The sequence below is a fragment of the Budorcas taxicolor genome, chromosome 7, assembly GCF_023091745.1.
Source record: "Budorcas taxicolor isolate Tak-1 chromosome 7, Takin1.1, whole genome shotgun sequence".
NCBI classification, from domain to species: Eukaryota; Metazoa; Chordata; class Mammalia; order Artiodactyla; family Bovidae; genus Budorcas; species Budorcas taxicolor.
Window position 1 is genome coordinate 15663522 of NC_068916.1, and position 12023 is coordinate 15675544.

At 57.9% G+C, this 12023-nt stretch overlaps 1 protein-coding gene across 3 annotated transcripts in view; it reads right to left on the bottom strand.

The window, feature by feature from the left end:
* Nucleotides 1–1293: 1293 nt before the first annotated feature.
* Nucleotides 1294–12023, bottom strand: part of DOCK6 (dedicator of cytokinesis 6) — a 47383-nt gene continuing 36653 nt past the window's right edge. Inside the window, exons 33-50 of one of the 3 annotated variants that reach the window (XM_052644236.1) lie at nt 11301–11427; nt 10919–11003; nt 10676–10772; nt 10407–10541; nt 9949–10101; nt 9274–9432; nt 9059–9159; nt 7960–8152; nt 7729–7872; nt 6261–6392; nt 6154–6168; nt 4509–4634; nt 4321–4410; nt 3549–3785; nt 3041–3184; nt 2839–2945; nt 1997–2158; nt 1294–1518 (exon numbers count right to left, since the gene is read on the bottom strand). In XM_052644236.1, coding sequence (XP_052500196.1) covers nt 1476–1518; nt 1997–2158; nt 2839–2945; nt 3041–3184; nt 3549–3785; nt 4321–4410; nt 4509–4634; nt 6154–6168; nt 6261–6392; nt 7729–7872; nt 7960–8152; nt 9059–9159; nt 9274–9432; nt 9949–10101; nt 10407–10541; nt 10676–10772; nt 10919–11003; nt 11301–11427 — 2250 coding nt within the window. In that variant the 3' untranslated portion in view covers nt 1294–1475. Of the gene's footprint in view, nt 1519–1996; nt 2159–2838; nt 2946–3040; nt 3185–3548; nt 3786–4320; nt 4411–4508; nt 4641–6153; nt 6169–6260; nt 6393–7728; nt 7873–7959; nt 8153–9058; nt 9160–9273; nt 9433–9948; nt 10102–10406; nt 10542–10675; nt 10773–10918; nt 11004–11300; nt 11428–12023 lie in introns of all 3 variants that reach the window. The other 2 variants (XM_052644238.1, XM_052644237.1) reach the window with 2 other exon arrangements.

Here is a 12023-nt window from a genome sequence, read left to right on the forward strand (position 1 = left end):
ATAACGGAGGGAGGAGGGGGACGGGACAGAGGCAGAAAGGATGGAGACAGGGGAGAGGGGCAACGGGGAGGCAGTGATGGGGCGAAGGGATAGGGAGGTACGGATGGAGGATGGGGTTGGGAGAGACCAGCAAGGACAGGAGCCAAGATAAGGACCGAGCAGAGGCGCGGGGACCGCGACACTCTCAAGTCTGGAAAGTTTGCGCATAGATGATGGAGCTGGAGGCAGCCGCTAGTAGAGACCGGAGAGATCGCGCCCCGGGCTTGAGAGTGGGGTGGGGTGGGGTGGGATGGGGACCACGCTCAAACCCAGAACCTGACTTGAACCCCGACCCAACTCGGGTCCTACTCGCCTCGCGCGCTCCGGCCGCCGCTGTCCCAGCGTCCCGCCGCCGGTGCGCCCTCCGCCGCCGCCCGCCCGACCAGCCTCGGCGGTAGCCCCGCCCCGCCCCGCCCCGCCCCCTCGGGGCAGGCCCCGCCCCCTGTCGCCTGCGGCCGGGCCAACGTGCAGGGGGATGGTAAGGGACACGATCGCACCTGGACGGCAGGTGTGTGTGCGCGCGTGGGGGTGTCCGGCCTCGTCCCCTCCTCCAGTCCCTGGGAGTGTTCCCCTACTGCTGTCTTCCCCGGCCTGCTGCAGCTGGGCGGCTGCGGGGGGCGGGAGGGGGCGGGGCTGGCCGGGGTCCAGCTCCTGGAGGGCGGGTGGCGGCGGTGCTGGTGACTGCGGGAGGTCACCCCTCCCCCAGCCGCCCAGCGCAGGCCTGGTACAGTGACGTGACCACCGCGGGGCGGGAAGGGAGGGGTGGGTCAGCGCGAGGGCGCAGACCTCAGCCAAGGCCTGGGCTCCATGGCCAGCCAGATTTGGTTTCCAATTTCAACAGCACCAAGCCTCTAACTACTGGCTGCCTCAGTTTCCCCATCTGTAAACCGGGATAAGAATGCTGCCTGCCTGACAGTGGTGTTGAGATGATTCTGTAACCATGAAGCAGGCTGTCCCTCATGCAGCCAGGCCCATAGATGGGACAGTGTCTTTCTGGGTGGCAATTATACAGATCTGGGCTCTGGGCAAGGGCTTAACAAATGTCACTATTATTCCCCATGAACACACATGACATTGTCATTTGTGTTGCCCTCCCCACTAGAATGTCAGCTCTACAAGGGCAAGAACTTGCATGGGTCGTCACTGCTGTCTGTTGCACCCAACTAGTTCTCAGTGTCCATCATCAACAATGAGGTCGAGTATGCACCTGGGACCCAGCCCCCAGGGACCACACCACACAGGCTGTTTACAAAAACCATTTTAAATTAGAAAAGACAAGAAGCATCAGTGCACACAGACGAGAACAGAGGGCCCAGCCCTGTGCACGATGTGGGCGCCTCACAGCCAAGTGGGCAGTGGGAGAGACTATCAGGAAGGCACAGGTAGCTGAGGCCAGGGTCCTGGTTCCTCTGGGAGTGGTTCCAGGCCCTGTGGGCTCAGAGGTCAGTCTTCCGGAAACTTGCTCTGTTCAACGAGTTCCTGGGGGAGGGAGGAATGAAGCAGATCAACACGGGCACATGGTCCCCAATTCCATAATGCTCTCCAGCCATCACCTCCTCCTCTGCCTCCCACTACTTTCCTTCCCTTCCTCCCCCTCCCCCTCCCAAGATCCTTCTATGGTCATCCTGACTCCTTTAAGGTTGGTTCTGATCCAGCCGTGGAACTGGAGATTCCTTCATAGAATCCACCACTGGAGATATGAATCATACCCCTTTGACAGATGTGGAAACTGAGGCTCAGAAAAATGAAGTCACATGCCTGAGAAATAACCTAGCTAGGGTCAGAAATGGTGGCTCAGAGCTTGAATATTATGTACATGTGCAAGTGTTCACATGCACGTGCAAAGCCCCAAGCACCTGTGTTGATGGGCACACGTATGGTAGCCCCCCCAGTCTGCTGGGCTTTGCCTGCCCCATCTCGCCCTCTCTGGGGTGGGCGGGGGACTCGGGTTAGGCACCTGAGGCCGGCTGTGTTTGGTGCCAGCAGCTGGGGCAGGCGTTGGGTGAGCAAAGGCTGCAGAGCCTCCCGTAGGCGGGAATAGTTGCGCTCCAGTTCCCGATGGTACTCCTTCTGGTCCGGCCCAATCAGGGCTTTGTTCTTCCGCAGCGCATCCTCACACCTGAGGACCAGATGGCTCAGTGGTAAAGAATCCGCCTGCCAGTGCAGGGGACCTGGGTTTGATCCCTGGTCTGGGAAGATTCCACATGCTGTGGAGCAACTAAGCAAGCCCAGGCGCCACAACTACTGAAGTCCACGGGCTGTAGAGCGGCACACCGCAATGACTGAGTTCATGCGCTGCAACTGATGAAGCCAGTGGGCCCTAAAGCCTGTGCTCCGCACAGAGAAGCCATCGCAGTGAGAAGCCCACACACAAGGGTAACCCCCACTTGCCACAACTAGAGAAAGCCTGTGTGCAGCAATGAAGACCCAGTGCAACCAAACAAAAAGGATTAAAAAAATGAGCGGTGAGGAGGCCATGAACTGGGATCAGGCATGCAGAGGAGTAATAATGGGGGTCTGATAGGTGGATATATTGTTGTTCAGTCACTCGGTCGTGTCTGACTCTCTGCAGCCCCATGGATTGCAGCATACCAAGCTTCCCTATCCTTCACTATCTCCTGGAGCTTGTTCAAACTCATATCCACTGAGTCAGATGATGGACATGACTTAATGGAAATCAGAGAGGTCATAAACAGGGGTCAGGTTGATAGACTGGCTGTACTGGGGAGTCAGGTAGGCAGAGAGTCATAATAGGGGGGTGGTTAGAGGGGCCCTGTCTGGGGATGGGGTCAGGCCTACTTTTTGCAGAAGTCTTTGAAACAGAGCCGCAGCTTGTTGTGATGCCTAAAGAGCTTGGGGTCTTCTGGGATCTCTGCCAGAAACACCTGGGCTACCTCCAGAGGTCCCTGTGGGGTGACAGGGGCTCATGAAGCCGTCTGCACTCCACCACCCCCTGCCCCCTGTGGGGCTTTGGGCAGCCTGCTTCCCCTGCCAGCCGTGCCTGGTTCACAGTGGGCCCCACAGAGCCCTGCAGCACCATCTGCAGCATCTTGGCATCAGGAGGGTCCTGCTCAGTGGCGAAGGCCAGCTCCCGAGTCTTCTTTTGCATGTCCTCGATGGCCACCTCCACCGGGGTCAGCACCGTCTGTGGGGTAGGGATGGGCACGCATCACTGGGTGGGGCCTGGAGATGCCCTGACCCAAACCAGCCTGTGGCAGCTTGGATCTTGACTAGGGGTTCATAGGGGTCCAAGAGCCTGTGTAAGGAACTGGGTCTGGGGGCTCCTGCCTGCCTGGGTCTGGCAGGGTAAGGGTCAAGGTTCAGCTGCTTTTAGCGTGCTGTTGCTAACTCTGGCCTGGTTCTAGTCCAGACTTGGGTCAGTGAGGTCTGGAGGGAGGGGTTTCAGTCTGCCGACTAGGGCCTGGAGGTTGGAATTTCGGGGTCCCCTGCCTCCCTTGGTCTGGGGTCTCTTCACCTCCCCACTCCCTGGGCCGCCCCTGACCACCCACCTCCTCCCGGTGGCAAACACGGATTCGGGTCTTGATGTAGGGGAAGGCGTGGGCCGTGCTCAGCAGTGTCTTGCGCTTATGCTGCTCTGGCAGTTCGCCGTGAGCACGCCCGTCTGGCGTGAAGGGTGTGCAAAACAGGAAGGTTCGCAGCCCATAGTTGCGGTCGAAGTAGGTCACCCGGTCCTTGAGCTCATAGGTGTCAAAGTGCGGCTCCACGTATGTGATCTGGATGTAGGCCTGGGGTGCGGGGCCCAGGGGTAAGGGTTTCAGCCCCAACACACACAGCTGGGGTTTGCCGGCCTCCCACAGGGGCCCCATCCCTGCAGAAAGGGGGTTGAGCCTCCCTGGGTCTGCAGGCTTTGGGTTCTCAAGTCTCCCTATGTCTCAACTGGGGCTTTTCTGGTGGCTCAGACAGTAAAGAATCTGCCTGCAATACAGGAGACCAGGGCTCAATCCCTGGGTTGGGAAGATCCCCTGGAGAAGGAAATGGCCACCCACTCCAGTATTCTTGCCTGGAGAATCCCATGGACAGAGGAGCTTGGTGGGCTACAGTCCATGGTGTTGCAGAGTCAGACATGACTGGGCGACTAACACTTTCACATTTCATCTGGATGTATGGGAATCCCTGAGGAATAGGATTTTGGGGTCCCTGAGAGAGACCAGCTTTGGAGTTTCCTAGAGAAATAGGATTTGAGGGGCCACAGGATGTGGTGCATGGAGTCTCTGAATATAGGATTTGGGGGACCCTGGGGAGATGGTCGGAAGCCTTCACCTTCTGCGGGTCCAGCTTGGTCTTATCCACAGGGTTAGAATCTTTGATGATCTCGACCACATCCTCCCCGAACCTCTCCGTGTAGAACTCCTGGGGACACGGGGCTGACTCAGGGCCACATGGCTGCAGCCCCCATGCAGCCCCAGGGTAGCCCAGTGCCCTGACCACCCCCCACCTCCAGGACGTGCCTCCAGCCGGTGTGAGATCTCAGCCAGCTTCGTGATGGATGGCTCCTTGTACACGAACTCCTGCTCATCCAAGTCACCAAAGCGGGCGCCGTAGAAGCCCACACGGAAGTATGTCCCAAACACGCGCTGGGGCTGTGGGAGAGCTGCTATTGACCTGGAGGCCCCTACCCCAGAGACACGTGTCCTCCAGCCCCATGTGCAGAAGATGGGGGCATGGGTGGAGGACTGGGGGGACCCCAAGAACATCACATCACAGGCAGAGACGTGGACCTGGCCAACTGTCCACTGCCCACACCCTCACTCTTCCTCTCCAGCCTATCTGCTGGTCCCTCAATCTTTACTCTCACTGAACACAAACCCTGAGTTTCTGATTCTCCCTCTCGTTCCGTGCAGTTCTTCAGAGTATGGATCTCAATATGCAATGAGAAACAGGGCTCTATTGCTCACAGCTCGCTTCTCAATGTCTGTGTGGCTGGGTATATAGTTGTTGTTTAGCTGCTAAGTCATGTCCGACTCCCGGCAACCCCATAGACTGCAGCCTGCCAGGCTCCTCTGTCCATGGGATTTCCCAAGCAAGAATACTGGAGTGGGTTGCCATTTCCTTCTCCAGGGGATCTTCCCAACCCAGAGATTGAACTCCCGTATCCTGCTTTGGCAGGCAGATTCTTTACCACCGTGCCACCTGGGAGCCCTGGGTATACAGTAGGTGCTCAATAAATGCACATGTGGCTGAAGGAAGTCATAGTTGTCTCTTGCTCTGGGACAGAGGCTCTGGTTCCCTTGTTCCAGGGCATCCCCTCCCTGATCTAAGTTTGGAAAGAGGACTCCCCCTCCTCCCCACCCTAGGTAGATGACCCACCACCAGGAAGGACGGGGGTGGCTCATGTTCACTCACCAAAGCGGATCCAGGTAGGGTGGGGTGGGCACCAGGAGAGGGAGGTGGGAGCCAGGGGCAGAGAGACAAAGTCATTGCAGAGGTCAGAGGTCAGAGCCCCCAACCCCCAGGGTCCTGGTTATGCAGCCCGATGACAACCATTCTATGGGTAGGGAGATCCAGGGAGGGAGGAGACCCGCCTGCCCTGCCCGGCCCCCACCCAGCCCTCCCGCCTTGGCTCTGGGTTCCTGCCATCTTTGGCCAGAAAATTCTCCCCAAACTAGGAGATGCCTAAAAATAGACCCAAGTAGGGAAGAGGCAGAGAGGGGGAACATGAAATGGCAAATGAGCAGAGATCCTGGGGGAAGTTGAGGAGACAGGGAGGCATGAGAGACCCAGAGACACACACAGAGTAAGCAAGCAAGGAGACAGACAGGGAGAGATGGATGGGAAGAGACCAAGAGATAGAGACAAAAAGAAACAGAGGCAGAGGGTGGGAGCGGGAGGCCCCCCCTTTCAGGCGGTGACCAAGCTGGCCCTGCCTGAGGGAAGGGTGTCACTGGAGAGCTCCCAGCTGGGTGAGTCACAAGCTGCCCTGGAGATCTGGGGCAGGGAGGGGGACCTGGGGGGAAGCAGTGGGGGTGCGTCACTGGTCATCGCCCACTGAGCCCGTGGCCAGGCAGCCGTGCTCCGCCAGCGCCCCCTGGTGGTCCCCGACCACTGTTGACCAGTTGTCATGGGGGTCCCAGAGGCAAGTAGGTGGCCACTCACCTCCCAGCCCGAACTCTGTGGTGGGAAAGAGAAGGGGCAAAGTCAGCTGGGGATGGCAGGGGTCAACAGGGGCTGGGGCTGGGGCTGGGAGGGCCTCCTGGGCCCACCTGGTGCATGATCTTGGTGAAGGCCTCCTGAAGTTTGCCGTGCACGGCAGCTAGCTTCTTGTAGTCGCGGTGGGCTTCCAGGATGGGAATGAGGGTCTTGTAGACCTCGTTCACGGCCTCGTAGAGCCCGCCCTGGGGATGAGGGTGTGGCAATATGTCAGGGTTTCCAGCACCTACCCTGGTCTTCTCTCCTGCCTGGACCAACCACGCTCTGACCCACTCCCCCAGGGTGCCATCTTCTATCACCTCCTCCAGGAAGCCCACCCTGACTGCATCTGCCCCAGATGGGGTACCAGCCATTCCACTCAGCCCTTACAGACATCCTCTGTGGTCTCTACCATTCTACTGTGGACCAGGTGCTGTGTACATGTATGCTTTATCCATGTTCCGTCATTGGTAGGAGGAGTCATTTTCTTTTTCCCTATCCCTCAGACAGGAAATTGAACCCGAGACAGGAGGGGCTCCCCAGGACCAGTACCTGAATGTAAGCCCTTCTGGCATGATGCCTAAGGCCTCCACACACAACTGCCTGCTGGCACATGGTAATAGGCACTCCTGAGTGCCAGCCAGGGCCAACATCAAGCTTGGCACACAATAGGTGTCCCGAGCTATTTGCTGACTGTCCGAGGTCTGTGTCCACCATCTGGCTTATTCCCAAGGCCTTTGTCTCTGAGACTCCAGCAAAGTAACAACAAGAAACACAACATCAAAAAAACCTCTAGGGGCTTCCTTTGTGGCTCAGTAGTAAAGAAATCTACCTGCCAATGCAGGAGACAGGGGTTCGATTTCTGATCCAGAAACATCTCACATGGTGCAGATTAACTACAGCTATTGGGCCTGTGCTCTACCGCCTGGGAGCCGCAACTGCTGAAGCCTGCGCACTACAACTAGAGAAGCCGTCACAATAAGCCCGTGTACCACAACTGGAGAATAACCCGTGCAGCAAAGACCCAGAACAACCGAAAAATAAATACAAACAAATAAAATTTGAAAAAAAGAAGGTTCAATGCAAAGAACTGAAACAGGATGGTAAACATAGGTGGTCACTGATTTTGGGTGCTGGGTATGAGGGGTGGTGGGGACACAACTTTATGTGTTCTTGAAATTTTTCATAACAGAAAAGAATTTTAGGGACTTCCCCGGTGGTCCAGTGGTTATGACTCCATGCTCTCACTGCAGGGGACCAGGGTTCAATCCCTGGTCAGGAAACTAAGTTCCCCAAAGCCTCCAGGTGTGGCCAAAATAAAAAATTTTTTAAAAATGGTCACTGAACATACTCAAGCCTTACCCATGTACCAAGAGTTTTAAGGGGAGAAAGGCAGGAAAGCGGCTTCAGAGACACCCAAATCCGCCCTGACAAGTCTCCTGCCCAGAAAGCGTCCTCCCAGCAGCTCCATCTGGAATCTCCCGGAGCGGGTGTGGGGCCCAAGAGCGGAAGCACGCCACTGCCCCGGGCCCTGGGCCTCACCATGGTGAAGTAGACGGCCGCTTGCTCCAGCAGCCCCACCAGCCCCATCTCCGTGAAGTGCTTCCCGGAACAGAAGCCCTCCTCATCGGGTGAGAGGATGTCGTCGGAGATGGCGGACTCCTCCAGCACGTTGGACGAGATGTTCTGGGGTGGGAGGTGGGCTCAGGGCCTGGTCTTTAACCCACACGTGCCGCACCCCCGCCCGCCACGACCCCCACCCCCGCCACTCACCTGGAAGGAAACGCAGCCCACAGGCAGGTGGCGGCTGTCCTCCAACAGCGCGAGGTACTCGGCCACCAGGGCGGCCGCGTGCACCATGCACTGCGCGGCCTCCGCGTGGTTGCCCAGCTCCGCGTGCTTCCCCGCCATGTTCTGCAGCCACGTCAGCCGCAGGTCTGGGGAGCCCTGGTAGCCCCGGGCGATCCTAGAGCCCGGGTGAGGGCGATGGGAGGTGGGAGGAGGGTGAGGGCGATCGTAGAGCCCGGGTGAGGGCGATGGGAGGTGGGAGGAGGGTGGAGGCTCACCTTGCCCCTCACTGCTCGCCCCTCACTTGTCCATCCCCTCCTGTTACCCCAGCCATCTGCCCCAGACCACCTCCTCACCTGAATCTTCAGTCACCTATCCCTCCCCTCACCTGTCTCACCTGTCCATCCGCTTACCTGTCTTCTCACTTACTGTTCTACTCATCTTTCTTCTCAGCAGTCCTCCTCCTCGTCTCCCACTGACCAGCCAATCTCCTCACCTGTACCCCATTCACCTGTCTCACCTGTCCAGCTCTCACCTGTCTTCCCATCCACCTGTCCATCATTGCCTCTCTTCCTCTACGCACCTGTCTCCGATCTTACTCCACTCCACACCTGTCCATCCCTTCACAAGTGTCACCCCACTTGTCCTTCTCGTCAGTCTACTCTACCTGGAACCCTGAACCAGGTCACCTGTCTGCCTAGGGCCCTCCCTTCTGCATGCCCCCTCCCTCCCCTGTCTGCATTACCTGGGCCCCCATCTCCCACTCCCCAGTTTCTTACAGAACACTCCTCTCTCCTCCAAAGCACTTTGCTCTCTTGATCTGTCACCGCTTCATGGGTCAGCGCCTCACCTGCCTCTCCCACCTGTCCTGGTTCTGCTTTGTCACTCTGATCTGGATGACCCTTTGCTTTCGCTCCTTTGCCTGCCCGCACCTCACCTGCCCTCCCTCTCCCTTGGTCCTCATCTGCCCTCCTGGCCCTCATCACTTGTCCATCCTTGCTGGTCTCTCTCGTTACCTGGGTGCTCACCTGCTCCCTCCCACCACCTCCTCTCCCCTCGCCTGTCTGTGACCGGCCCTCCTCACCTGTACATGAGGTCGATAAGCATCTCCGGGTCTTCCTGATGCTCCTTCATCTTCACCGTGTCAGTCAGGATCATGTGCAGGTTGAACATCAGGTCCTGGACCTGGAGTGGGGGAAGGGCCAGCAGTGATGTGGCCCAAGTGGTGGGGTCGGGGGTCAAGAGGGTGGGGCAAAGACCCCGGTTGTGGAAGGTGGGGCCGGGGCCCTGGGGGATCACCTGCTCAGCAAAGGCGCTGTCCCGCAGCCCCACGTCCTCCTCGGCATAGGTGAGGATGGTCTTGAGTGAACGTCGCAGGTGCTCTTCACTGAAGTTCTGTGTTGTTCCCACCAGGGACGACAGCGACATCGTCACTTGCATCTTCACACGGGCGAAATTCTGGGTGGGCCGGGAGGAAGAGCGCACCTGCCCGTGGGCCTGCTGGCCTCACCCCTCTCCCCTTCTGCCTCGCGTCTGTTTGATCCAGACCCCTGCTCAGGACTGCCCTGGTAGTCGAGTGGTTAAGAATCTGCCTCCCATGCAGGGCACACGGGTTCGATCCCTGGTCGGGGAAGATCCCACATGCCACGGGGTAACTAAGCCTGTACCCCACAACTACTGAGCCCACAGGCCTAGAGCCTGCGCACCGCAGCAAGAGAAGCCACTGCAATGAGAAGCCTGTGCACCACAACTACTGAGCCCACGTGCTGCAACTACTGAGCCCACAGGCCTAGAGCCTGCGCACCGCAGCAAGAGAAGCCACTGCAATGAGAAGCCTGTGCACCACAACTAGACAAAGTCCAACAGAGCCCGGCCCGGCAAAAGCAAGTGAACAAATACAACTTCTTAAAAAATTAATAAAGAACCCTTATCAACGGCCCTCCCTGGAGCCCACGCCCCCCGCTCCACGCTTACGTTGCCAATCTCGAAGTTCTGGCGCATGAGGAGGTAGAGGGAGGCACTGGCATGGGTGCGGATGGCGCTGATGCGGCTGCCGCAGTGGCGCAGGAGCCTCAGGCAGAGGTCAGCACACAGCTCCGTGTCCTCCTCAAACAGCAGCTCTGGGAACTGGACCCCGCGCCCAAGGTGAAAGAGACACCAGTGAGCTTCTCCCTGTTCTGACTCAGACGGTTCCCCATGGGGACTTGGGCAGAAGCACAGGGCTCTTCTGCCTTCTCCGGCCAAACCAGCAGGCTTTGGCGTCTGAGCCAGTTTAAGCCCTTGCTGTGTGACTCCAGGTAGCTGACTCTGCCACTCTGACCCTCAGTTCCTCTGCAAACTGTGGCTAAGGAGTGTGTCTGGGCACACAGCAGGTGCTGAGTGACTGGGCAGTGACTGTTACTCTAAGAGGCGTGGCTGTCAGAGATACTCACCTTGGACACCAGAGCCCGCTGTGTGGCCAGGCCGTGCTGCAGGAAGAGGGCACTCTGCGCGCTGCCCAGGCTGTATAACACGACCTTCAGTACCGCGCCTAGGATGCTCTCCCGGGCCTCTGACAGGATCACCGTCTGGCAGGCCAGAAATCCAGCTCTTAGAGACTGGGGTGGTTATGGAGTCAGGGAGGGAGAGGGGTTCTGAGGTCAGAGATCACAAGGCCCGTTGCTGGGGCCACAGGTCATGGAGATGCTAGATCAAGCCATACCTGCACGATGATCTCCAGTGTATCCAGGACCACCAGGCTTGCCTCGGTTGCCAGGTTCCCGTCTACCAAGGCCTCGTGTTCCATTTCATCCTTGGTCCTAGAGGGGATGGGAGGGGCTTGGGAGGGCCTCTCCTGGCCAGACTCCTCCCCCGACAGCTGGGCGCTTTCCCTTTATCTGCCCTGGGGGCGCAGTTCTCTGGAAACTGGTCTAACCCCTGTGAACTATGTCCCGCCTTCACCCACTTGTCCACACGGTCCGAGGTTTGTCTCCAGTGTGTGACGCTCTTCCGCCAGCGTACGTTCTCCTGGTTCCCAAATGGGCTCCTCTCTGAGACACACAGGTGGGTGTTCACACATGTGCAAAAAGATAAGGACACACGTGACCATGAAAAGATACACACAAGGGATCCCTGTGAGGTCACTGGATGATGTGGATGCCTGCGGAGTGGACGCGGTTAGACATGAACAGGGAAACCCATGTGCCATGTGTACAGAGATAATGTGTGGACTTCTGGGAAAAGTGAGCCAGACAGACAGGAGGGAACGGCTCCCGTCTCGGGGACCCTTGTGCAAAGTGTGGGAGGCGCTGAGTGGGGACATGTGTTGGGGTACACCTTCCTCTCACCACGGCTCCGTCGCACCATCTCCTGTCGGGCTCCGATGGTGCCCAAAATAGCCTCCTCCAGTCGGGCCTTCATGTCCAGCGATTTCTTGAATGTGAGGCTGTTGATGCGTTCAAAGGCCTTCTTCCCCTGAGACGGCAGAGAACAGGTTCAGGGTTGACTCTGTCCTTTTCTGTGGGCTAACCTGGTCTGCCTTTTCTGGCCCTATCCCTCCAGGAACCTGTGCTTGCAAACAGTCCTCCCCTTTACAGCAAGCTCTCAGCACCTCCCAGATCCCGTTCATGAAGAAAATTTTCCCTTTTTGCTTTGGTTCAACACGTGCTCATGTGCTCACTTGCTAAGTCATGTCTGACTCTTTGCGACCCTCTGGACTGTAGCCCACTAGGCTCCTCTGTCCATGGGATGCTCCAGGCAAGAATACTGGAGTGGACTGCCATTTCCTCTTCCAGGGGGATCTTTCCAACCCAGGAATCAAACCCACATCTCTTGCGTCTCCTGCATTGGCAGGTAGGTTCTTTACCACTGAGCCACCAGGGGAGCTGAGAAAGGTACATGGACTCTTATTATTCCTTGATTTCTATCAGGAACTCCTCTCAGAGGCAAAACTGTAGGAGCAGTTTGCTGGTAACTTACAGCACTGAAACAGTCTACCCCTTCCCCCTAGCAACTGCACAGTCCACCCCTGCACACCCAGCCCACGTCACTCCAGGCACCCCCCCTCACCA